The sequence below is a fragment of the Platalea leucorodia genome, assembly GCF_965183815.1.
Source record: "Platalea leucorodia genome assembly, chromosome: 2".
NCBI classification, from domain to species: Eukaryota; Metazoa; Chordata; class Aves; order Pelecaniformes; family Threskiornithidae; genus Platalea; species Platalea leucorodia.
In genome coordinates, this window is record NC_138824.1 from 717,073 (window position 1) to 742,914 (window position 25,842).

The following is a 25,842-nucleotide window of genomic DNA, read 5'->3' on the forward strand; positions in this document are numbered from 1 at the left end:
GAGAGGTGTTCTGGCATAAAACACCTTTTTCTGGGATAGTTCTTGTTAAGCACAGGCCACCCACGGGAGAGCTGAGGTGGGCTGCCCTGCCCTGCAGCAGTTATCCTCGCCAGCCCCCGGCTCCCCGCACGGCGCGGGTCAGAAGAACCGGGGGACGTTCAGCTCTCTGACCCGCTGCTGCCAGCGCTGTCCGGAGACCTACGTCAAGCAGAAAAAGACGGCGTTTTTCATGTGTAACGTCCGTCCGTCGCCACCGCTGCCTGCGCAAGGAGGGACGGGAGCGGTCTCTCCCATCGCGGCTGGCATCGGTTTCTCCCTCTGACCGCCTGCCAAGGCTTGTGCTCCTACAGCGCGCACCGGCTGCCGGTGGGGTGACCCTTTGGGGTGTTGTATCGCCAAGGCAACACAAGATAATCTTTATACTCTCAATTTTCTTGCTGCTTTTTAACTTGTACCAGAACGTCGTGTATCTAGCACCCTGTGACACAGGCCAACTGTACAGCGAGGCTCTGGAGCAGAGGTTTTACAGCCGAAGCTCAGATTGTTTGCGTCCAGTTTACTGCAACTTAAATCACGCTGCGTTTCTCCGGGCCTGCAGAGGGGCTGGCACAGCCTGTCCTCCCTGCTCGCCTGGGGCCTCTCCTGCTCTGCTGCTCCCGCGCCGCTTCACCCCTTCGCTCCCAGCAGCGGCAGCCGCGACCGGGCAAACCTGGGCACGCGGTACGCTTGCGAAAGCTGCAGGACAAGCAACGTACGCCAGGGAAAACTGACTCCTGTACTTTTTTTTTCTTTTCTTTTTAGGGAAAAGACGAATGGACACAATTTTGCCAAAGACAGTCGTTGTTATGCATTGACTGCAAACGACTAATGTCACATCAGGCTTGCAGCACTGCCTGCGTTTTACGTTTTAAAGAAGCAAGGTAAAAAGCTGGACCATAGCCAAAACTTAACAGTAACCTCAGGTGTCTTAAGCAAAAGGGTCCCACCATGAAAGACAGAAATTCAAAGCCTCAATTTTTAAACAGAAAGTTTCAAAGTTTTGCTTCGGGAATAAAACCAGCATGGATTATTAGAAAAGCAGCAATTTTACAGCAACTTACATAAGCATTTATAAAATAAGATAAAATCTACATACTCAGTAAATTCTGCACCAGTTGTTTACGTTGAAGTTGAAGTATCTGTAAAAACACACGTAGGAACTGCTAACTTTTTAATTTCCCTATGTGCATTATTTGGATCGGTGACGCCGCCTTCCTTGTTTAGTGGCGGATGTTTTCAGCCGCAGGACGGGGAAGAAGAACCGCGGGGTACAGCTGTGGGCCAGGCACCGGTCCCTCTAAAGCCGCTGGTGGCAGCTGCTGTGAGCATGAGAGCATAAAACAAAATACAAAAATGCCACCGTTCTTAAGAAACCCAAGCCAAACTAACAGCTCGATAAGTTCCCCTGACGGCACCTGTAATTTTTCTGTCTGTACCAAGCTTCAGTCCTTTCTTGAGTACTTGAACAGTTTTTTATTTGCCAGTGGACCCACAAGATAATCACATAAAGAAACTTTTATAAATGCGCTGATTTTCGCTGGCAATAGGACGCCGTACGACCCGCCAGGTTTCTCTGTTACCCCACTCCCTGGCTTTTCAGGGTGGGAGCTCTTGCTCCTTACAGAGTACCCAAACCTAAAGCCCCGTCTCACTGAGCCGGGGCTGCCGGCACACGGACTGGGAAAGCTACCCGATAACGCGAACGGACCCTGGGAAGGCTCTTAATGCGACAGAGCTGCTTTTCTGTCGAGGTGCAGGTAATCTAAACACAATCCAGTTAACTGTAAATATTTAAAGTGGATGGTAAATCTCGCAGCGATAAATTAATCTGGTATTTGGTTAAGAAATTCTATTGTTTTAAACAAATAATGATTCAGCGGATCTCAAAGTACTTGTCAAATACAGTTTTCATCATAATAAAGGGAAACAAATTGGCTATACTGGAAGCTATACCGAAGGAAACATGGCTTCATCCACCCCGGAGAGCGGGCACCAAGGAATAAACGCTTAACGAAAAGCGAAAAAGGTCAGTTCAACCTCCGCCACGTGCCACCTCCTGCCTGGGAAACATCTCCTCTCCCAGGCACCCGGTCCCCGTGCTTCTGCTAGCACGGACACTCGGCCGGTAAAGGGTGACGCTCCGGATGAGAGCTAACGATGGCTGCAAACGAGAAGGGCTGGGAGAACGGCCGAGACCCCGTCCCGCGGCGCGGCAGCACCCGCGCAGACAGCTCGGTACGGCACGGGAGGCACCGGGGCGCACCAGAACCAGGGCGATGGGCGTCGGGGGGGCTGAGGCCGGGGGGTGCAGCGCTCCCCAGTCCCAGGTGAGCCCCCCCCAGCAGAACCCAGGGCAGGCACTGGTCGGGCAGCGGCTTGGGAAACCGCCGTGGCTTGTGCCTAGCTGTGGAACAAATTACGTCTGGTGGACTTCTGTCCTGGGAAGGGGAGCTACGGAAAGCTCTCCTGAAATCCCACAGGCAACAAACACCCAAGTCCCGCTTCGCTGGCCGTTGGGGAGATGGCCAGGAGAAGTCCCCAGGACGGGGAGCTGAGCGCACAGCATTTTGTCTGTCTTTTAACCCCAAATGGTACCACAGTGGTGCCTTGAAGCGTCCGTGAGGAGACACCTCAGTCTCCATCACTTGAGAGTTATAAAGAATAAGAATTTAAATTCACTTTTCACCAAAAATATCTATTGGGTTGAATTTTACTGCTTGTTTTCTTAAATTCCCCTCTCCTGTTTCACCCGAAGTTGTGCTGGATAAATTCCTGAACCACAAGAACAGGACACCAACGGGACACAGACACAGAAGCAGCAATCGCTTCATCTTGCTTAGATTATAATTTTACCATACGCCTTCGCACTTGGATTAATTACAGAGCTGCGGCCCCGCAGGTGAGCAGACCTGTTTGAAGGAGGAATGGCATGTCTGCAGTCTGGCGTAGGAGATCAGACCTCGTGGGACTACAGGAGTCTGCTGATCAGCAAGGACACTGCCCAGGTGCCCCACTCGACTCCCCGACGCTTGCTGAGGCCTCCGCAACAAATTACAGGAGACATCAGAGAACAAGCTCTCTAGCCCCGGGACGGGAAAAGGCTTCACCCACCTTCACACGGCAGTGAGGAACCGCACCTGGGTAGGTGTGCGATAACCACAGAAGCACAGAAGGGTTTGGGTGGGAAGGGACCTCTAAAGGTCACCTAATCCAACCCCCTGCCATGGGCAGGGACGTCTTCCACCAGATCAGGGTGCTCACAGCCCCGTCCAGCCTGGCCTTGGATGCTTCCAGGGATGGGGCATCTCCCACCTCTCTGGGAAACCTGGGCCAGTGTCTCACCACCCTCAGCGTGAAACATTTCTTTCTTCCATCCAGTCTGAATCTCCCCTCTTTCAGTTTAAAACCATCCCCCCTTGTCCTGTCGCAGCAGGCCCTGCTAAAAAGCCTGTCCCCCCCTTTCTCACAAGCCCCCGTTAAGCACGGAGAGGCCGCAATCAGCTCTGCCCGCAGCCCCCTCCTCCCCAGGCTGAACCCCCCCAGCTCTCAGCCTGGCCTCACAGCAGAGCTGGGCCACCCTCGGACCATCGCTGGGGCCTCCCCTGGCCCCGCTCCCACAGCTCCATGTCCTTCCCGTGCTGAGGACCCCCGAGCTGGACGCGGGGCTCCAGGGGGTCTCCCCAGAGCGGGGCAGAGGGGCAGAATCCCCCCCCTCGCCCCGCTGCCCACGCTGCGGGGGATGCAGCCCAGGAGACGCTTGGCTTTCTGGGCCGCCAGCGCACGTTGCCGGCCCGTGGCCAGCTTTCCATCCCCCAGCACCCCCAAGTCCCTCTCCTCAGGGCTGCTCTCCATCCCTCCATCCCCCAGCCTGTGCTGATACCGGGGGTTGCCCCCACCCAGGTGCAGGACCCTGCCCTTGGCCTTGTTGAACCTCATGAGGTTCACACGGGCCCACTTCTCCAGCCTGCCCAGGTCCATCACCGACAATGAGGTGTCTGTGGTTTTATGAGTCTGCAGGAAGCAGCCATGGTGCTCTAGTCTAGGGATTTTATTTTAATGCTTTTATTCCTGCAGTGAATAGAAAGTATCTTCAAGAGAGGAGAAAAACCCTTGTCAAGAGAGAAAACAAACCCTTGAAATCCTGCACCTGCGAGCCACATCCCACTGCCAGCAGCTTCCCTCTGCAACAGCAAGGATCACAGGAGACCACCTCCGCTGACCGTCGGAAAAGAACCGCAACAGGAACGTGTCTGAAACCACTCAGTCCGTCACCGCGCGAACGCTGCTCCTGCAGCTTCAAAGGTCACCGAGCGCTTCCCGAAAGCGCTGATTGCTAATGGCTGTTGAAAACTGCTGTTTCGCAACCCGTTCCTTAAGGAATCAGTTTGAGAGAAACAACTTCTCACCATACACCACGGTATGAACTGGAGACAAATCCATTCAGTTAACCAGGAAATAGCAAATATTACCTTCTGAAAAGTGTTAAATCTCTATCTCAGCTACATATTGAAAGCGTATTTCCTCTATTCCCATACTCAACAGGTACGCAGATCGCAAAACCCTGACAGATCCAAAATAACCCGATCAGGACGGTTCGCTGCACGCTTTCATCTGCGTGAGCAGAGGAGGTTCGTGTTCCAGTGCCACGACAGTCCCGTGGCGAAACGGAGTACCTCAAACGTGGAGGACGGCCCTTAATCTCAAACCATTACGAGTCATTTACTTTGCCATTTACAGAGCATCCAAGAACCGCCCGAAAAACTCCCCCTCCAAGCACAGGAGTTACCGGGCTCGAGCCTTTGTCGGGTGAGCAGCGATGGCCGCGCTCGCCCGCAACGCCTCCGCCACCCCCGGGCAATGCCACGACTGACCGAAAAGCTTCGCTTGTAACACAGGCCAAGTATAAATAAAAAAGGCAAACTGTGCCTGAATGAATATATGCTTTTTAATAACTGGAAGCAAAAATGGCTGACTGTATAACCTAGGCTTCTAATTCACTTACCTCATATCTCTGCCAAGCCTCATAAATTTCACTCGGTTTACTCCGCGCAGCCAGTCGGCCCAGGATTTGCCTCGCTGTGCCGTTTCTCAGGAATTTGGACGCAGATTGAAAACAAGAAAAGACTGCACTAACGGTTGGACTTTAAGAAAAAACAACTGAAGAAATAATTGTGGTGCCTTATCACTTCCCACCGGCCAAGCGCTGGGCAGCCCAGAGAGGGAAGGCTGGGAGAAAGCCAAAACCCCTCAGCTTCTCCATGAGATTGCTAGCGCGCCCGCGTCCCGCAGAGGAAAGGTACCTCCCATCTGCTCTCCCAGCGGCGGACAGCAGCAGATGCTTACAAAACCGCCCAAAGAACGGACGCACAAAGCGGTGTCTCCGATGGCGTGAGCCTCCAGCTGCCAGCCACCAAAGCCGCGGGAGTTCCCGGGGCAGACCTGCGCCCAGGCTACGGCATCGGCACCCTGGTAAGAAAGCACCCCTTCGCGTTCATTTTAAACCTCCCGCACCGGGGACACGAGACCACTAAAAGGGAAAGAGGAGCACTGCAGAAGAGGGCTCAAATCGTGTACAGGCAACACAGTCTGCCTTAAAAATCCATCCCGTCTGCACGATGCCGCGCAGAAACAGGCCCTGATCAAGCACGGTTTCTGTTCACCTCACAAAAGCATCTGAAGTTCATGAGAAAGACATGACTAAGAGGGAGAGAGACAAAAGTACCTTTAATAAAGAGACAGTAAACATGAGTCAGACGGGACGAATGCAGAAGGAGCACCCCGAGCAGTGCCGAGATAAGCATCAGAGGGCTTCCAGATCGCGCCAACAGATGCCTATAATCAGCATCAAAGGAACTCAGTCCCTCGTTCTCATCCATCCTAAATGCCTTCACGCTGCTATTTCCCTTGTCCAGAGGCGGTCATCTGCCGCCTGAGTCACCGCCGCAGCCCCAGGTCCCACCGCAGCCCCAGGTTCTGGGCAGCAGCTTCCCTCCGAGCAGGCAGGGTGGCTGCCCGCCAACAGACCCCCTTGGGGCAGCTGCAGACCTGACCATGCCACCAGCACGGCAACGAACGGGAAGGACGGGAAGGTTGTACCCTACGGATGCGGGAGATCCCAGCGGGACAGCGGGTCCGCACCCCTGTGAGATGGAAACGCAAGCCCAGCAGGCGGGATGCCTCCGGGCTACGGAGCTGCGCCAATGAATCCAGAGGCAACCTGTTCCTGTTTCAGGGGAATTACACCAGGAAGAATTTACCTAGGTGGGGCTGCGCAGGACAAAGTCTGGCTCACCCAGCTCTATCTTTGCTGTTCAGTACTGAGCAGACACAGATCCTCTCGATGAACAACCAAAGGGCTTTGAATTTTGGTACTTACAGAGAGGAGGCCCAAACAGCACCGTGTCCAGAGCTTTCAGCTGCAGCTTCTGCCTGTGGCTTCGATCTGTCATCTTCAGAACACTCCCCATCATGGTAACGTTGTTCACTGCTAGCCTGTAAAAAAAGAAAAATATAAAAAAAGAGAAGTCGGTGTGGTCATATCCATCTGGATGAGCGACTGACCAAAAATCGGTAACGTGGAGACTACAGAAGGAGAAATGCAATGAGCAGGAGCTGAAAGCTCTCTGCTTGGGCTATCAGGACAAAAGAAATCCCTCAAATATTGTCATATCTGATCTAGGATATCTCTGTGAAAGATTTAAGCAGCAGTGTCTTTGGCTTTACTCGGAGGGAGAAGGAAAAACCAAGGCCACGCCTATTTCATTAATCCTGACAACCTAAGTTACTGATTTCCTATCACAACTGATCTTTTGGTGTCCTACCAATCACTGATTCTTTTTTAATCAAACCTATATTGCTAGCCTTTGACATCTTATTTCATAGACCATACTTCTCACTTGGAAGAAATGTGGGCACACCATGCACTGCCTCGAAAACTTTATTTTGTTCCCAGTTAAACCCTCCTTCCCAGTCAGTTTACAGGCCCCCTTTTCAGCGACAATAACCTTTGCCCAAAAAGCTGCACTGATTTTTTTCAAACCTGTTACGAGTTTAGGCCAACACAGCCAGTGTTTCTCTTGAGGAACACGAGGCTTAGAAGCCTCCTTTGCTGGAGCATCAGGGCGTGTGAATTAACATCAGTGCATACCAGTGCTGGGTGGTGCAGAGATACATAACCAGTAGCCCTTGAACTGGGAACTGAAACGCTACTTGGATGCAACCCGGAAAGCAGAGACGGTGTTTTGCTGAGGACGACGAACAATGACAGAGAAGCCCCGGGACTGGGCTGGGGTTATGAAGAAAGGCTGTGGCAGAGCCGGGACGCAGCCTAGGTCTGCTTTGTTCCAGGTCAGGGTTTTAGCTCTAAATTTGTAGCTTCAGGCGTAGGCAGGTGAAGCCTAGCACACGAACCAGCATGGGCAGTATTCACGACCACGCAGGTCGGACTGCAGCCTCTCCTTTCACCCGCAGCAGACACACGCTTACTTATGGCTAAGTCACTCCCTGCAGAGGGGACGACAGCAAAGCCGAAGCCTCTAAACATAACCGAAGCGGAACAGGAATTAGACTTGGCTCTGTGCACGCCGAGGAATTGCAGATGATGTTATGAGCCGCCTCAGATCTGGTTTTCTCCCTGGCACGCATCCCAGAGGAACACAAGACAATGCAGTGAGCACTGACCTGGGCATGGCATGTCCACTCAGCTGCAACTTTCTGAAGGTCTCTTCGTACTGTGGCAGCTCTACGTAGGTAATGAGCCACTGCACCACCTCGTCAACTGTCCAGTTATACACTGTAGGAGAGGTAGAAAACAAGCAGGCAGCTTAATATTTTTACTACGCAACTAAAATCATCAAGCCAGCAGCAACAGCATAACTTCACCAGCCATACCTCGTCCTGTCACCTCCAGCAAAGGGAAAATACCTGCAGAGTTTAAACGCATTCCTATTAAGTATGCAGCAAGCTGGGGCGGGGACGTTAAATCCTGTGGACTATTAGACAAGAAATAACCCCCCTGGGGTACTCCCGACAATCCTGCAGGTCCTCAGCCTCTACCTGTTTGCTTCTGTGATTATTTTTGCTATTCTGTTCTGTATACGACGGCCTGCTACAGAGTCAGCATAGACATGATGGGCTGCTACGCGCTTAGCCTTAACAGACGCCACCACGCCGTGCCTAAGGACCGGTGCTTTCCCAACAGCAGCCTCTGACAACAAAAGTCTTTGATTTTACGCCATGCTTCCAGCTCACAAAAGAAAAACATGCAACGAGGCCATCAGATAAAGGAGCAGCCTCGGACAGCGCTGGCGCAGGCGATGCTCCGCTGGCAGCCTTTCGCAATGTCACCAGAAGGGCCCGAGGCCAAGATCCTCGGAGAGGCAACACCCAAAGCGCTGGCAGACGATAAGTGAAATCACTTCGTTTTCTATCATCCAAGTGACGCTGCTGTCTCCAAACTCCCAACAAAGTGTGCGCAGCCTCACCGCGTGCCCAAACCCCTGAAAAGCCGAATTCAGCTAATGTATCTGGCGATGCGCTCCGAAAGCCTCGCCCCTCCTCCAGATCTGTGGGCCAGGCGAGTATCGATTAAAAAAAGTGCAGTGGAGAAATGCTGTAAGAAAATGGTGGTAAACAGCTTGAGAAAGTGATTTGCAGGAGGAGGTGGAGCGGGTGCAGCAGCCCAAGCCAACCAAGGGAACTTTTCTCCTCAACTGCCTCACCTGCGGAGTTGTGGATTATTTTTGGTGCTGACACATAGAGAAGGAAACCTTTGGAAATGAAGCTTCTGCCTTTGCCACTCAGCTTTGTTGTACTTACAGCAATGGTGTGAAAGCCATCAGGCAACAGCTTTTTTTCATAGGACAGAGAGGGGCTGCTATGCTTTAATTTATCGACCTCTGTCTTTGCTTAGCACGGGCTGAGCTCTTGCAGCGTTTGCCCAGCCTCCGGCAACCCAGAGCGCTGTGCTGGACATCACCCGCTGCTGACGGTCACCACATGCTTCTGGCCCAACGGCCGCCGATCTCTCTCGCACGCCCTTCCCAACAGCCAAGCGGAGAGCAGGCCCGTTTACCGCTGGCTCCGAGGGCTGCATCGCTGCTGAGTTCCGAGCTGCGCGGCGCTTCTTAAATGTCAACAATGAGCTGTCCCACAAATATGAGAAACATCTTCCAGCGAGCTGAACGCCTTCGACGGAAAGATGACAGAGCGGACAGGACGAGAGCCAAGCGCTGAGCAAAGGAGAGCAAGACTTGAAAAGAAGGAGTCATCCCCACGTAGGCTTGCGCGATGACTCACGGATGCAGGGTAGCGAACGCAAAGCCAGCAAACTGCCCTCCCTTAAGGAAACGCCCTCCAGTTACTGGTCCCTGGCCCAGAAACTGTGGGAAACCGATTTCTGTGGCCACAAGCAAGATGTTCAAAGCTGCAGCGGGCAGGGGAAGGCCGGTTCCCTGGGTGGCGGCACCGCCAGTGCCCGGGCGCAGCGGGACACCGCGCTGCAGGGCACGAGGCTGGAGAGCCCGGCCGCCACACGCAGCCGTCAGAGGCCACCGAGCGCCCGCCAGCTGGGCAGGCAAATGGCGCCCACGGCGGGCAGGACTCGATGCACGCTCTGAAGGGGCGGCGAGCTGGAGGGCCCCACGGTGGCACGGGGGTGCCTGCCTGCGCAGGAGTGGTGGTGGGCACCGCTGCCTCCCGCAGCTGCCCCCGGGCCTGGCAGGGCTCCCCCGCTCCCCGCCAGCGATGCAGGGCTTGTGCTCCGCATCCCCGCACCAACAGCCGCCTCTCGGCCTGGCACAGCCCAGCCCTGCCGGGCTCCTCTGAAGCCCCCAGCTTCTCTCTTTCTTTTTGGCCTTACGTATCCAGAGGTCTTTATTTTGGGAAGAAATCATGGAGAAACATGCCGCCAGCGTCAGGCAGCACGCTCAAGTGCAAGGATGAGCAGCTCCCCTGCCCTGCATCCTTGCCGTGATGATCTGATCTGCTACTTCGGTAGCTTTGGTAGAGCCATGCTTACTGAGGGCTTTATCTATCAAATCCAACACCTTGTAAGAGCATCACCACCTATCTATTTTTGGCTAATTAGGGGACAGAAACAGCTTTTTAGCTTACACATATGACCAGGAACAACAGCAATGGCAGGCGGGAAAAGCACTTGGCTTGAAAACAGATGAATCGGGCACGGCTGCCCCGGGCACCCGGCCCCGTCAGCCCTTGGTGGCCCCTCTCAAAGCCACTTTTCACACCCACGTGAAGGAGCAGAGCTTTTCTACAAGCCTGACACTACCAGCTTTACGACTCCAGTTCAAACGCCAAAATTAGGCTCCATAGGAGACCATCCTTTAGAAACTAATAATTTATTTTATCAGCTAGGTATACAGGATGACAAGAAGGGAAAACAGGAGTGGCAACTAAATCCAACAGAAGGAAAACCGTTATGCCACAGCAGCTCTGCCCAAAGGCATGGCAAGTCCCGTGTGTGTCAGAAGCAGGGAGAGAGCAAAAGCACTCGGCAATTAAGGGACCTGGGGAGTGTCGTGGGATGTTCTCCTCCATCCCTTAATGATTTCTATCCTTTCCCAGCCAACATTAAAAGATACTGCAGGCAAAGACATCTGTAAACAGCCGTACAATAGAATAAATATTTCTGAGATGAAGCTTTCCTTGAACACAGGAGACAAAGCGACTCGGCATCGTCCTGACTTGCGAGTGGTTTGGACAAGAATTTTCAACACGTGGCTGCCCATCTCCACGGGACGGAGAGCCTGGTCCCGGACAAACCACGCCAGGATTGTGCACAGAACCACTGTGTCTTCAAATCGCCTTTCAAGTGCTGTACTGAAGTATTTATTTAGTCCTCCTGGGATTGTGAGGGACTGAAACATTACTTACAGCTATATCTACACAGTGCTTTGAAAACACTGGCCACATCCTGCCCCTAAGTGATGCAGAGGCTAAGACAGAAAAATCAAATACAAATGGAACAGGATATGAATAAGAAATGGAAAACTTTATAATTTATTAATTGATCAGAAGATGAAAATCCAGTTTTTCAAATGATGGGGGTTGATAAGATTATGCGATCTTGGGGGAGAGAGGGAAAGGAAAAGACTGTAAGTGAAGGGAAGAGCAGCAATTAAAAGTATCGGGGGAAAAAAAGATGTTCCGGGTCGTGAGAGCAACATGACGGCTAGCGTACCGAGAGAAAAGGAACAGCGCAGGAGCAGGAGTAAAGGGCAGCCACTGGCAGAAGCGGTCCGTGCCACGGATCACAGAAAGCCCGATACGCCAATGCATCGATACACAGAAAGACCCGATACATACGATGCATCGTACAGCCAACACTACGCCTGTGTTTTGCAAAAGTGAAATCTTTCTACTCCTATGCCCTCCCCCACATTTTCATTCTCAAGGCACTGAAGGTTTTTCTTATTAGCACTACTGGTCTTAAGATAAAATACCAGTCTTGAATTTGGGGCTTCATTATAGAATAAAGTTTCTTAACTAGATAGAAGAAAGAAAAATCCATTTTAAGATCTCTCAAAAAGAGAAATTCCAAAATCCTGGTTGGGGAAAAAGTAGAAGTGAAATCGTGCCTTTGCCTGACCCCCTCGGAGGCCCCCCGATGCCGGGGGCAGCCAGCGCTGGAAACCCCAGGCGCGGGGCGCCCCGCACGCAGCGGCCAGGGCAGCACTGGTGTTCTTCAAAGTCCCTTCCACGATTCACAAGTTTCCTACCAGTGACTGAACTTCCACCACCTCCCTGGGTTAACTTGCTGCGATGGGTAACAGCAGTTCTTAACAGCTTGCAGCTTATTTCTACATCGAATGTATTCACGTACACTTCCAGTTTCAGGACTGTAGCCTACTTTCTTTTCGCCAGATTAAGGAGCTTTTCAGGTTCAGCAAATTTCTAAGGAAAACACAATCTGTGGGAAAACGCCCACGCAGCTCTATTGAATATTTAGGATGCTATTGCCCCATAAAAATACCAGCTGAAACTGGATATTTGAAGGAGAAGCTGGAATAGGACAGTATTTGCCTCTATTTTCATACACATTTATAGGGGCAGAGAAACGAAACAACAATTTATACTTTTACGGCCATACCCAGATGCCAGCATTAACAGTTGAGAAGTACCAAGACCAACGAAATCCTGAGAGGCCCCCCCCAGAAAAAGGAAGCTGGAAGAGTACTTGTACAAGGCAGCAAAAGCAGAAGCAGCACGTTCTTCCCGGGAGGTGCACACACACTGCTGCCAAGGTTACATGAGATCCAAAGTGTTTATTCGCTTTTATGGCAAGGGGGGTGGAGCGGGCTGTTTCAATTTGCTTGTTTGTCTTTTTTACCTTCAGATGTCTTCCAGGCCTTCCAGAGATCTTCCACGCTAATGAGCTTGTCTTCTCCATGGAAGGTACTGTGCTTGACTGTTGGGTCATGATAATTCAAGTCCTCCCTCAAGAACTAGGAGAAGAATAAACAGCGGGATTATTCTTTGATTCATCTTTTAGAGAGATGAGGAGCATTAAAAAAAAAAAATAAATAAATCTTTCACCTGTCTTCCTTATTATTACATCCACAGGGTATCACTTAATCATTTCTATGGCAAAGTCCCCATAAGTCTGAGATGCAGCATCTCTGGTCTTTTAATCTCTGATCAAAACTACATCATCCCCCTAGTTCACAGGAACACAGAAGGGTTTGGGTTGGAAGGAGCCTTTAAAGGCCACCTAGTCCAGCCCCCTGCCATGGGCAGGGACATCTTCCACTACCTCACTTCGCTTGACGCCCCGTCCAACCTGACCTTGAACACTGCCAATGACGGGGCATCCACAGCTTCTCTGGGCAACCAGTTCCCGTGTCTCATCGCCCTCATCGTAAGAAATGTCTTCCTTATGCCCAATCTTTAAGCTTTCTCATAAACCCCCTTTATATATTGAAAGGCCGCAATCAGCTCTGCCCGCAGCCCCCTCCTCCCCAGGCTGAACCCCCCCAGCTCTCAGCCTGGCCTCACAGCAGAGCTGGGCCACCCTCGGACCATCGCTGGGGCCTCCCCTGGCCCCGCTCCCACAGCTCCATGTCCTTCCCGTGCCGAGGACCCCCGAGCTGGATGCGGGGCTCCAGGGGGTCTCAGGAGAGCACTTGAGTTGCTCTAATACATACCACCATCTATTGCAGACCTGCACCTTACTTCTAGTTGAACACATTTTTCTCTAATTCCAGTTTCAGGATTTTACTCCGCTGCCTTTTTGCTAAGTAGCCCTCTGCCAGCAGATTTCTGCCCGGGGCCGTGCTGACAAGAAGCAAGTCAGCTTATCAGCTTCAGCCCCTCTTTAAGAAAAGCAACCTTCCAGACATCAGACCAGTCCCCTTGTTCTTTTCCCATCAATCGCTTTCTAAGCCCTTTATGGCACATCAGCGTAAGAAGTCACAGCATTTCCACGAGGCGCACGCCTGCATATGGCAGCTTTAATCCTGCTCGCCTGCCGCTCCCTCGCTCTCGGCACAGAAATCAGAATCTTCTTACGCCACCCGAGCCCTCCCCTCGGAGAGACCCCCTGCCCCGAGAGCATCTATCGGAGGACGGAGGGAGTGTTTCTGAAATCGAGCACTCCATCGGGAATCTCCCCATCTGATACCATCTGATAGCTAGGGAATAACACAAGCTGTAGGCCTAGAAATAAGAGGATACGTCCTCTTCTGAGAAACACTAAACGCCCCAAAGTTCACCGCAAGACCGTGACAGATGACGCCTGCAGGCAGGGTACCGTGAATAGGATGTGCAACGGAAGCATTAACCCAGTAACGCTGCAAAGGCAGAGAAAAGCCAAATGACGGGGTCCTTGCTATCCCGGTGCTCTGGGGAGAGACGGGGCACAAGAGAGCAGCCCCAGGAACCATGGAAAAAAGCTTTTTCTACGGAGGAATCAAGGCAGCCGACGGCAAAGCAGCAAGGTCTCGGTATGCACGGAGGGGTCGCCGAGGAGGCGGGCAGGGGCAGGCAGAACGGCCACCGCCTTCAGCGCGGGAATCCACCCGGAGCCCTGGAATCACCCGCAACAACCGAAGATGAAATGCAAAAGCTACTTCAGATTCTCAGAAAATAAGGGAGAATATAAACTGTTACATATAATCACAGTAATGCTTCTTTTTTAAAAAAATATTATTATTTTAGCTTTTGGTAACTTTGTTCCATTACTGCAACTGCATGCTTTCGGGCAGGTGTTGTCATTACAAAGCCGACGCTGCCTGATCAGGTAAAACAACACAAGCTGCTCCTTGCTCAAAGACGAGGTAAAGCTTAAAATCAGGTTTTCTGGGTTTCAGCAAATCCTCAGCTTCCAGAGGACCCGGGGAGCAGGGGGAGGTTTGCCAGCCAAAAAGCACTTGTTTGGTTCTGTAAGACCTTGTATTTGATTGCATCAAAGTCACCCGATGCTGCCAAATATCAGTCTGATATTTTGTATGAGTGCCTGCATCCGTACAAATTCTACCAGGGACTACTTTACATCATTCCCACACCACGCTCTCGCTGGGGGAAGCGCGTCTTCTGCAACACCTAGGATCCCCCGAAGTGCAGCCACAAGAGACAGCACCTGCCCTGCCCACGCGGCTCTCCGGCGGCTGTCCGAGCAAGCGAACTCGAGGGGACTGAGAACGACGACGTGTGTAACTACAGGCAGCTATATACAGTTGTACCGTAGAATGGCTGGGGCTGGAAGGGACCTTAAAGACCACCTAACTCCAGCCCCCCGGCCACGGGCAGGGCTGCCCCCCACCAACCCAGGGCGCTCAGGGCCCCGTCCGACCTGGCCTTGAACCCTGCCAGGGACGGGGCGTCCACAGCCTCTCCGGGCAACCTGGGCCAGCGCCTCGCCACCCTCACAGTAAAGAATTTTGTCCTAACATCTAATCCAAATCTCCCCTCTTTCCGTTTGAAACCGTTCCCCCTTGTCCTGTCGCCGTCTGCCCCCATAAAGAGTCTCTCCCCCTCTTTTATCTAAGCCCCCGTTAAGCACGGCAAGGCCGCAATCAGCTCTGCCCGCAGCCCCCTCCTCCCCAGGCTGAACCCCCCCAGCTCTCAGCCTGCCCTCACAGCAGAGCTGGGCCACCCTCGGACCATCGCTGGGGCCTCCCCTGGCCCCGCTCCCACAGCTCCATGTCCTTCCCGTGCTGAGGACCCCCGAGCTGGACGCGGGGCTCCAGGGGGGTCTCCCCAGAGCGGAGCAGAGGGGCAGAATCCCCCCCCTCGCCCCGCTGCCCACGCTGCGGGGGATGCAGCCCAGGAGACGCTTGGCTTTCTGGGCCGCCAGCGCACGTTGCCGGCCCGTGGCCAGCTTTCCATCCCCCAGCACCCCCAAGTCCCTCTCCTCAGGGCTGCTCTCAACGAGTTCTTCTCCCAGTCTGTTCTCATGTCTGGGATTGCCTCGGCCCCGGGGCAGGACCTTGCACTTCGCCGTGTTGAACCTCACGATGTTCACGCGGGCCCACTTCTCCAGCGTGTCCAGGTCCCCTGGATGGCACCCCCTCCTTCAGGCGTGTCACCTGCACCCCTCAGCTTGGTGTCACCTCCAAACTTGCTGAGGGTGCACTCCATCCCGCTGGCTGGGTCATTGATGAAGATACTGAAAAGCGCTGGTCCCAAGACAGAGCCCTGCGGGACACCACTCGTCACCGGTCTCCGCCTGGACACAGAGCCATTGACCGCAACTCTCTGGATGCGTCCATCCAGCCAATTTCTTATCCATCGAATAGTCCGCCCTTCAAATCCGTCTCTCTCTAATTTAGAAATAAGGATGGCGCGTGGGACTGTGCCAAAAGCTTTACAGAAGTCTACGTAGATGACACCAATCGGTCTTCCCCTGTCGACTTGCAGTGACTCCATCACAGACGGCCTCCAGGTTGTCAGGCAGGATTTGCCCTCGGTGAATCCGTGCTGGCTTCCTCGGATCACCTCCTTGTCTTGCACGTGCCTTAACGTTGCTTCCAGGAGGATCCGCTCCATGATCTGCCCAGGCACAGAGGTGAGGCTCACCGGTCTGTAATTCCCCGGTCCTCCTTCCTACCCTTTTTAAAAACAGGGCTGATGTTACCCTTTTTCCAGTCCCTGGGGACCTCACCTGACCACCATGACTTTTCAAATATGATGGAGAGGGGTCTTGCAACTACATCAGCCAGTTCCCTTAGCACCCTGGGATGTACCTCACCAGGTCCCTTAGACTTCTGTTTGTTTAGTTTTATCAGGTGGTCTTGAACTTGCTCTTTGCTTACAGTGGGAGGGCCCTCGCTCCCCCAGCCCTCTCCCGGAGGTCCCGGTACCTGGTAGGTGCAGGGTGCCCGGCTGCCCGTGAAAACCGAGGTGAAGAACTCGTTGAGCACCTCAGCCTTCCCCATATCCGTTGTTACCAGTTCCCCGCTCACGTCTGTCGGGGGGGGACACTCTCCTTGGCCCTTCTCTTCTGACTCATGTACTCACACAACCCCTTCTTATTACTGGCACACCCCGTGCCAATTGCTGTTCGTCCGCGCCTTGGCCTTCCCGACCCCAGCCCTGCGTGTCCTCGCCATTTCCCTGTCCGCTCCCCGGGCTACGTGTCCCTGCTTCCACTGGCCCTGCGTTTCCTTCGTACGCCTTAGGCTGAGGAGGGCCTTGCTCAGCCGCACCGGTTAGCTATATAATATATTAGAAGATATATATATAAAAGAATATATATGTGCTTTTATTTTCTATATATTTATATAGAAAATTAGTGTGTATATAATACAAAATTATTGTATCTATAATGATATATATAAATATATATGTGTATATATCTATAATAAAATCATTGGCTAAGTATTTTTAGTTGCTGCACAAAACTGAAGGATCAAACTGAATAGGAACATTCTCTGCAGTACATCCGACGGTTTCTGCGCCTGGTAAGACAAGCCAGGAAATATTCAGTAAGTATTTACGTTAAATTAATTCTCAGACAGACAGACAGAGTATAATAACATAGCCTGGGCTTTTGAGACTCTGGGCTTTTCTTTGAATTATATCATCACCAAAGATGTAACTAAACGGCACAATGGAACCAACTCTATGTCAATGGAGTAAGAATCCAAAAAATTATTGTTAGATTTGACCTGCACCTTCACATCAAAGCTGAAACAAATGCCATCCACAGGAGGCAAGGCATTTTCACTGTAGGCCGAGCCGCTAATGAAAAATATATATATATATATATAGTCAGTATAGTGTGCAGATATATTACAATTCACCCAGGGAACACATCTGTCATAATAACCTGCTTTGGTGTGTTCCCACCCCCTCCCACCTCAGGAGAAGACGGGCCAGAACCAGAAGACACCGAAGAAAAGTGAATAAAATCGTATGAGGAAAAGAACTAAGGGAGAGCGTGAGAAAGACGAACGAGATTTGAGGCTACCCTGTACGCAGGAGGGATTCCTGAGAGGGGAGGCCAGCAACGTGCCTGGAAATCAAACAGCAGGAAGAGGATCACCCACATCCCAGTACCTAATATACGCAACGAAATTAAACGATAATTTCACATTTGCATCCCCGCATGCATCAGCTAGTGCATGATTACCGTGCAGCCGCCTTTATTACAGGTCTTTTAAGTGTGCAACAGAATTACAAGAAAAAAAAGTCATCCCTAGATAAGGAGATGGTATTTTAACATCAGACGGGGCATGACAAACATCTGTGAAAGTTTCCGCTTTCCAGGCTCTTCACAAATCCCTTGCGGGTGCTACCGAGGCCACCGCCCCGCACCCGCGGTTCAGCCCGGCGCCTCTCGGCTCTCTCGCCTTCTCGCCCACCCACGGCTTCGGCCGCTCTTCCCGCCTTCCAGAATGGAAAATGGGAAAATTCGGGCCGCTTCAGCAGGGCAGCCCGCTGCCCTTCGGGTCTCCTGCCTGCGTGCCAACCCGCGGCAGGGAGAGGCGAAGTCGTCGGCCTCCCGGCTCGTTAACTCGTGACCGAGAGGGAACGCGGCAATGTCACCCGGCGCTGCGCACCGCGCGGCTGCCAACTCCCACCGGGACCGGCGGGATCAGCTGCTGCTCTGTATATTTAGCTCGGGGAGCACAGAAAGGAAAAGTGATCTCCTGCAGCTTTCCTTCAGCACACGATCACCAAAACAAACCCCCAAGGACTCTCCGGAGGGGACGGTGCTGGCTGCGGTGAGAACATCTCTATAAACAAGCGGGAGGAGGGTGCAGGATGGGGCCGTCGCCTCCTCCGACGAGCCGAGCCCGAGCCTGGAGGAGCTGGGCTGCAGGCACCAAAGCCCCGGGAAACCTTAACAGCAGATTTTCCCTTAGTATCTTCTGGGGAAAAGACAAAAAAGAAGAACAGCGCAAATGCAGTGAATTAGCCAAACTCTGCCTAGCATGGTCTTCAGAAGCGAAGGCTTCTGAAGGGTTGCTGGTGCCGTGCAGGCATCTCAGCTCTGCTCCTCTGAGCCAAGCCAGAAAAGAGAGATGTTTTCAGCCGACTGCTGACCCGCTAGCTCCCTACCTGGTACCATCAGACGCGCACTACTGCTAAACACCTTTCTCCAACCTCCGCGTGCTGCCAACCGGCACAAATGGATGGGAACTCCTGTTGCACAGACTGTAACGCACCCGTGCCCCCGACGGCAGCGGTGCTCAGGGTGCTTTCAGAGCCCACATTTACACATCTACTGCAGGAACAACTTCCAAGTTGTATAGCTCTCTAGCTCTTGTTTTTTCCCCAGTGGAGGGACTCCCCAGAGTTTTCACATGCATAGGTAACGGTACTGAGCATGCACATTGTATGTGTGCTGATACGCATAGATATAAAGTAGCCACAGGACTCCCAGATGTCCAAAACGCCAAGCACAAGAATCACTGCACAAAAATATGGACCTAATTGCACGTGACTAAAAAGCAGCACTTCAAGGTGTTAAAGACCCTGCTGATCCCATCCCTGGAGATACCCAAAACTCAAGAGTCCTGGGCAGCCGGCTCTGGGTGGCCCAGCCTGAGCAGGGGTTGGACCAGACCATCTCCAGAGGTCCCACCCAGAGGTCCCACCCAGACCATCTCCAGAGGTCCCACCCAGAGGTCCCACCCAGACCATCTCCAGAGGTCCCACCCAGAGGTCCCACCCAGACCATCTCCAGAGGCCCCACCCCAGGCCATCTTCAAAGAATCACAGAACCACAGAATCGTTAAGGTTGGAAAAGACCCTTAAGATCATCAAGTCCAACCGTTAACCCAGCACTGCCAAGGCCACCACTAAACCATGTCCTCGAGCACCACATCTGCCCTTCTTTTAAATCCCGCCAGGGATGGAGACTCAACCAAAGGTCCCACCCCAGAGGTCCCACCCCAGACCATCTCCAAAGGTCCCACCCCAGAGGTCCCACCCCAGACCATCTCCAGCCTCAGCCAGTCTGTGAATCCACAACAAGAACAGAATTAACATAGTCAACCAAGTTCAGAGGAAGACCAACCATGAGCGCACCGTCCAAAAGTAACGGGAACAGAACCACCGCTACAAGCAACAACCAGCATGAGCTGAGATCGCCGTGGGAAGACTCAGCCTGTGAATGCTGCTTGATGTCAAAATTTCTTTTATAATTTCACAGGTTTCTGTATATAACGAGAAGGAGCAGAATCCGAGGCAGACAAAAGCCAGCTGCTGCACACCCTTCAGAAATGCCCACCTGTGGGAGAGCAGCCCTGCGGCGAGGAGCAGGTCCCTGCACAGACACCCAGGGGAACTGTAGGGCTTTGGGGAGGGAACGCCTCCCGTCCCTGCTGAAGCCACCCACGGTTCTGACCTCCGCAGCAGCCGGTGGCAGAAAATTACCTCCCTTTTAAGGTGCAAATACTTTTTCTCAGTGCCCTCTGCTCACGGCCGCCCCGGCCCCAGGTTTCCAGCAAGTGCCGGAGGCTGTGGCAGAGACCCGGGCGCTCCGAAGCAGAGCTACGCACCCCCTCCAGAAAAAACAATTACGGAACCGTTTCGGGATTGTATAACCCCGTTAAACACAGGGACCTACATTTTAATTCTCCACCTGCCAAATCCCGTGACCAGTACGCTTTTCTCCACTCTAAAAGGGGTGAGGAGTTTGAGCCGCACGGGTTCCTTGGTTAAGACAAACCCGTTGTCTTGGTGGCGGAAAGCACGCTCAGAAAGGAGCGGTTCCATGAAGTGTGATTTTCTGGAGTTTTTTTCTCATGTTTTTTAATACGCAGAAACTCCAGCTGCTCACACAACCTCTGCATTTCCCCTCGATCCTTCCCCCAAATGCCATCGTCCCTCCTGAACGCCAGCCACCACCTGGGCAAGAGGTGCACGCGTGCACCAACTCACCACCGCACACGGGCTCCGGGGCCCAAACCGACCAAGTGACCGCAGAGCTCGCCATCCATCGCTTCCCTCGGTTAGCTCACCAATTTGAACACCTTTTCTGAGCTACCCATTTTCATTAAAGTTGCAGAAAACTTTTCCCTTCAAGCCCTCTTTCCTGCCAAGGCGCCTGACCCCAGGCAGCGGGACCAGAGGTTGAGAGGAGGCAGGGGCTGACCGAGCAATAACACAAATCTGTTTCCTTCGGAAACCAGGCTAACGGCATCCGAGAGGCTCGTCAGCGTGAACCTACATCAGAGTTGCCCCTAAACAGCTGGAGCTGCCTTTGGAGTGAGCGCGCAGGGCAGAAATAGATTGCTAATTAGAAGATTTCCCCATAAGGGACAGTTCTTTCATTTTAATCAAGGTCACTGATGTCATCTTAAACTTCATTGAAAATTCACTTCCAGAAAGGAAAAATGCAGCGATGATTTAAGGACAGCATGAAGTTGTTGGACAAAATTTCACCTATATTTAGAATATTTTAAAAATACAGTTATCTGTTTCTCCCTTTCTACCCAGTCAGGTCTTTCAATCCAAACAAAACGTACCCGTAACTTACCCCCAAAGAGACAGACAGAGAGCAACTGCTAATACGAAGTTCCCAACCGAGAAGGAAACGCTGGCAGGGAAGCGAAGGGCTTGCTCTCCCGCGGCCGAGCACCCTGCGCGGGCGTCCCCCTGCCCTGCGCTCCCAGCGCGGGGACCACGCGCCGCGGGCGGGCGTTTCAGCACGCGCCTCCACGACCGGCGTCTGCGAGGCCCGCGGTCTCTGCTGAAGCTTGCAAACGCTCCTGGAGAACAGGTGATTAAACCCAAGCTTCAAAATTACCTCGGCCTTATCCTCAACAGAGGAAGCTTCTTTTTTTTTAATTAAAGGAATTAATATGAGATGAACAGAAAGGCAAAGAGCGGAGAACGGGGGTTTACCAGGCAACTCATCCAGCTCAGCTCAATCTCTGTGCAACGCTGACCGGTCACCAACATCTTCTGTTCGGAAACTCCATTAAGACGTTAGTTAGCTCACTTTTTTCTGCTGCAAGTCCACTTATTAAAAAATAAAACCCAAGTATATAAACCTACACTAAAGGGAGATTACTCAGAGCATCTGTTTGCATCACGGCATTGCAAGAGCTTCCACCCGTACATCAGTACCCTCCAAACGGAGGCCTCCCGAGGTACCGTCCCACCCAACCACCCTGCGAGCCCGGCGAGGCTCCCCAGCCGCCCCCAGAGCCCTCCCTCGCCCGCTGCAGGGCGGCCGGCGGGTCCCATCGGCCCCCGGGCAGGGAGGTGCTCGCCCCTCTCCGGCCGTGCCCCGCGCAGCCGGTGCTCCCCCGGCCCCGCTGCCGGGAGCCCCGAGCGCCTTGCCGTAACACGCTCCCTCCTGGGTCAGTGTCCGCATCGCTTTCTAAAAACTTTACGGACATTGAGATGCCATGCCATCCTCTACGCCCACTCCCACGGGGAGAGCTTTGCATGCTGAAAGAAGGGTGCATGAAGATTAAATGTAAAAGCCATAAAAGGCTTAAATTTGAGCCTCTTGCATTCTTTCAAATACTGTCTCCGGCAGCTGTCCCGCCACCAAAGACAGGGAGTTAAAACACGACTACAGGGTGCACACGGGGGTTAGAGCTGATAACCCTGACAGCAGAGAAACCGAGCGCTCAGGCAGTAGCTGGCTCACCAAGGAAAATTCTTGAAATGCCTTTTTCAGTGGCTTCAAAGCCTTTATTGAAAGTTTAACTTAATGCAACTTTAATAAAAGTTTCAAGCTTAGCAGAGGTGAAGCTTGTAACTGTATTTATAGAATCATAGAATCATTTAGGTTGGAAAAGACCTCTAAGATCATCGAGTCCACCCGTAAACCTAACACTGCCAAGCCCACCAGGCATAACTTGGCGTCACGGCAATACTTCATTTTGTCAATAGGTAAACAGATATAAATACTAATTCACTGCCAGCCGCGGAGACCTGCCTGTGCACACAAGTGTCTTCCTTGGACAGCAGTATTTGCACATGAAGTGCACAGCACGCTCGTTGAGTATAAAAGGGAAACCAGGGAAAAACTATCTTCAATTCTCAGAAAAAGACGCATATTTAAAATCTTGACTAGGTTGTGCTGCGAACTGTGGTTTATATTTTATTTTGCTTATTTTCTTCCATCTTGAAGCCAAAGACAGTCGTCACAGGTCACTTGTGAAAAGCAGCCGGCTGGCAGGAGGGAAAGAGCCATCGCAACAACCGCAGGGGTGTCCTCGTTTCCATTCACAGGTCAGGCACGCACCACCGCGCTGCGACGCGCGCTTCCCGGTGAGCCCCCGCGAGCGGCACCAGCTCCGCGCCGGGGGAGGCACAGCCGAGCTCCCGCCCCGGGCCGCCGGCAGCTGCGTGGTGCCCGGGTGCCGGTGCCCGTGTGCCGTCGGGCCATCGTGGCTGCCGCCGGCTGCGCCTGGCCGATCACTCACCAGGGTCGCCGCTCCTCAGGGTTTCAGCATCCGCCGGGCTCAGTTTAACACCTGGCTGCCTTTGCCAGCCTCCGGGTTTCCTCCTCCCGCCAGCAAAACCCCGCATCGCGGCACGCGCCGACAGCCAGAACGCGGCTCTGACGGCAGAGCCTGGCGCTGGGCCACGCTCAGGGCTGGCGGGAGAAGGATGGGTTTTCCTGGGGACTATCCGATTTGTCATACCCCGACAGCAGCATTTTGGTGCACAGGTAAATTACAGGAAAGAAGTCAATTCATACAGGCTGCCTCTATTAGCCAGAACAAATTTTTACAAAACCCAAACTTCCTTCTATGAAAAATTCCACATTTATCTACTTCTTCAAACTACCCATATCCAGTCATTAACAGCAGAAGTAACAGAAAAAAGCTTTTTCCGTTAAGCAACAGAAACGCCATCATCTCCTTCCTTTCTAAGGAGAACCACCACCTTTTGCTGGGAAGCTTGTGACAACCGCAGAATTCCCCAGAACACTACTCAGACACAATTCCTGTCCCAAAGCACTCAGAAAACAACACTACCGATGACAGAAGCGGTGAAGGGCACAGCGGCGGCTGCGGTAAGCCCAGGGCGGCCCTCGGGCACCGGCGAGGGCTAACCCGCGACACGACGGCACGGCGCCGCGCTCCGCTCCCCGCAGGCAGCGCAGCGTGGGTCTCGGGAAGGGAGCTGGGGACTAACGCGACAACGAGTCCCGTTTGGGTGAGCGGGGGAGATAACGCGCGCGGTTAAGCACCGCGGGAATCAATGTCTCCTGGCAGCGGATGGCAAAGAGTGAGAGGCAGCAACCGGTACGGGCAGGGGGAAAATTAACAGGAGACTGCTGGGAGCGCCCGGGAGAGGGGGACTGCGAGAACTGCCCCCAGGGACACGCTCGGTCTGATCACCAAGCTCAGCAACACCGTCCTGGCAGCTCTGCTTCTAACGAGCGGGAAGGGATAACGCACGCACCAGAAACCGGAGGAGAGCTGCGGGGACCGAGACGAGCGATGCAAGGGGCTCGGGCATCGCTCTGATCCAGCTATGAGGGGTTTGAAGACTGACTAGTAATGGCAGCAAGGCAGTGGTTCTCAGGCCTTTTAGAGAAATAAATTGTATTACTCATACAATGGCAATATCTCTGCTGGAAAATGAACCGACGGTACGAAGGCTCTGGACAGATAAGACTGGTAGTGCTTGTACGATAAGCTCTCAACTTGTCCACCGAGACAGAGGGCAAGATTTGCTCAGAGAGACATAAAAATTGCTGGTTCATGCCCAACCCTACCAACATGAGGCTTATCCTCAACGTAATAACAGGCGAGTAGGATGCACCAAGTGAATCAATTTGCCCGAGGCTACCCCAGGAGTCAGCAGGAGAGGCAGAGCTGCAGCTCCAAAGCAATGCTGAGCAGAGCACTGCCTCCAGGGAAAACACCGAATTTTAGGAAATGCAACTGAAAGCTTTTCATTTGTTTCAATTACTCTGCAAAATGGGATTTAGGCAGAGGGAACAGCACTGTAAGCCGGGAACAGCCAACTAACACTGCTGGCTCCTCATGAACAGGGAGCTCAGCTCCAGGCTGCGGTGCCACGTCCCTGCAGACTGTCACCTCCCAGGGAACTGAAGAGCCCTCCTGATGGCTGGATTTGCCCAATAAACTGAACTGCTACATTAGTTTGAGTGGGAGATATAACCCCCCTGGACTGCGGTTTCCTTATGTGAGAAGTGGGAATGAAGCACCCGGGAGAAGGGCTCGGGAAGGACCGGCTGGTGTGCGGTTCCCAGAGGACAGCGCTGTGCAGGCTGGCACACGCCTTCACTTTGTCACCTGCGTCAGAACGGGGGGAGGGAAAAAAAAAAAAAAAAAAGATGCCTTTTGGTTCAGAAGCAGTAGATGACAATTTTGTAAACTCCCAACCCCACACAGAGATTGTATCAGGTTCTCCCACAAGCCGTCTTGCCTGAGCCTACAAAACACCCACCGACATCTTCATCGGGCAAAGCCCCGAGGTGCGGAGGGCGCATTCAGCAGAGCTCCACAGCGCAGCGCGCGCGGCTGCCAGCCCCAGTGTCCACCGCCGGCCAGGCGCACGCTGGGCACCGGCTCACCACCCGCAGCGGCCTCAGCAGCCCCTGGCTCGCCTCCTGCCAGGGCCAAGAATTCAGACCATTCAACAGCCCCTGCTCCCAGCGCAGCCCAGCCCCAGTCGCAGGACGGGGATTTGGCACGAGACCGACGCCTCCACCCTTCAAGCAACTTGCGTAGCTCCAGAGCTGTGCATCGCCCTCCTGAGCCCAGCGGCAAGGCCAGGACAGGCAGCGCGTCCCTTGCTGGGCAGCGGTTTTGCTGCGGATTGAGGGATTGGGAGAACTGCCCCTCTGCTCCGCTCTGGGGAGACCCCCCTGGAGCCCCGCGTCCAGCTCGGGGGTCCTCAGCACGGGAAGGACATGGAGCTGTGGGAGCGGGGCCAGGGGAGGCCCCAGCGATGGTCCGAGGGTGGCCCAGCTCTGCTGTGAGGCCAGGCTGAGAGCTGGGGGGGTTCAGCCTGGGGAGGAGGAGGCTGCGGGCAGAGCTGATTGCGGCCTTGCCGTGCTTAACGGGGGCTTGTGAGAAAGGGGGGGACAGGCTTTTTAGCAGGGCCTGCTGCGACAGGACAAGGGGGGATGGTTTTAAACTGAAAGAGGAGAGATTCAGACTGGACGGAAGGAAGAAATGTTTCACGCTGAGGGTGGTGAGACACTGGCCCAGGTTGCCCAGAGAGGTGGGAGATGCCCCATCCCTGGAAGCATCCAAGGCCAGGCTGGACGGGGCTGTGAGTAACCTGATGTTCGCAGATGACACCAAACTGAGTGGGGAAGTGGACACTCTGGAAGGGAGAGCCCCCCTGCAGGAAGATCTGGACAGGCTGGAGGAGTGGGCTAACAAGAAC

General features: G+C 53.3%; 1 protein-coding gene across 5 annotated transcripts in view; it reads right to left on the bottom strand.

The window, feature by feature from the left end:
* Positions 1 to 25,842, bottom strand: part of STIM1 (stromal interaction molecule 1) — a 109,290-nt gene that overhangs the window by 41,848 nt on the left and 41,600 nt on the right. For all 5 annotated transcript variants that reach the window (XM_082304682.1, XM_082304684.1, XM_082304683.1 and 2 more), the window contains exons 4-6: positions 12,389 to 12,503; positions 7,720 to 7,831; positions 6,416 to 6,531 (exon numbers count right to left, since the gene is read on the bottom strand). In XM_082304682.1, the coding sequence (XP_082160808.1) occupies positions 6,416 to 6,531; positions 7,720 to 7,831; positions 12,389 to 12,503 (343 nt within the window). The remainder of the gene's footprint in view (positions 1 to 6,415; positions 6,532 to 7,719; positions 7,832 to 12,388; positions 12,504 to 25,842) is intronic.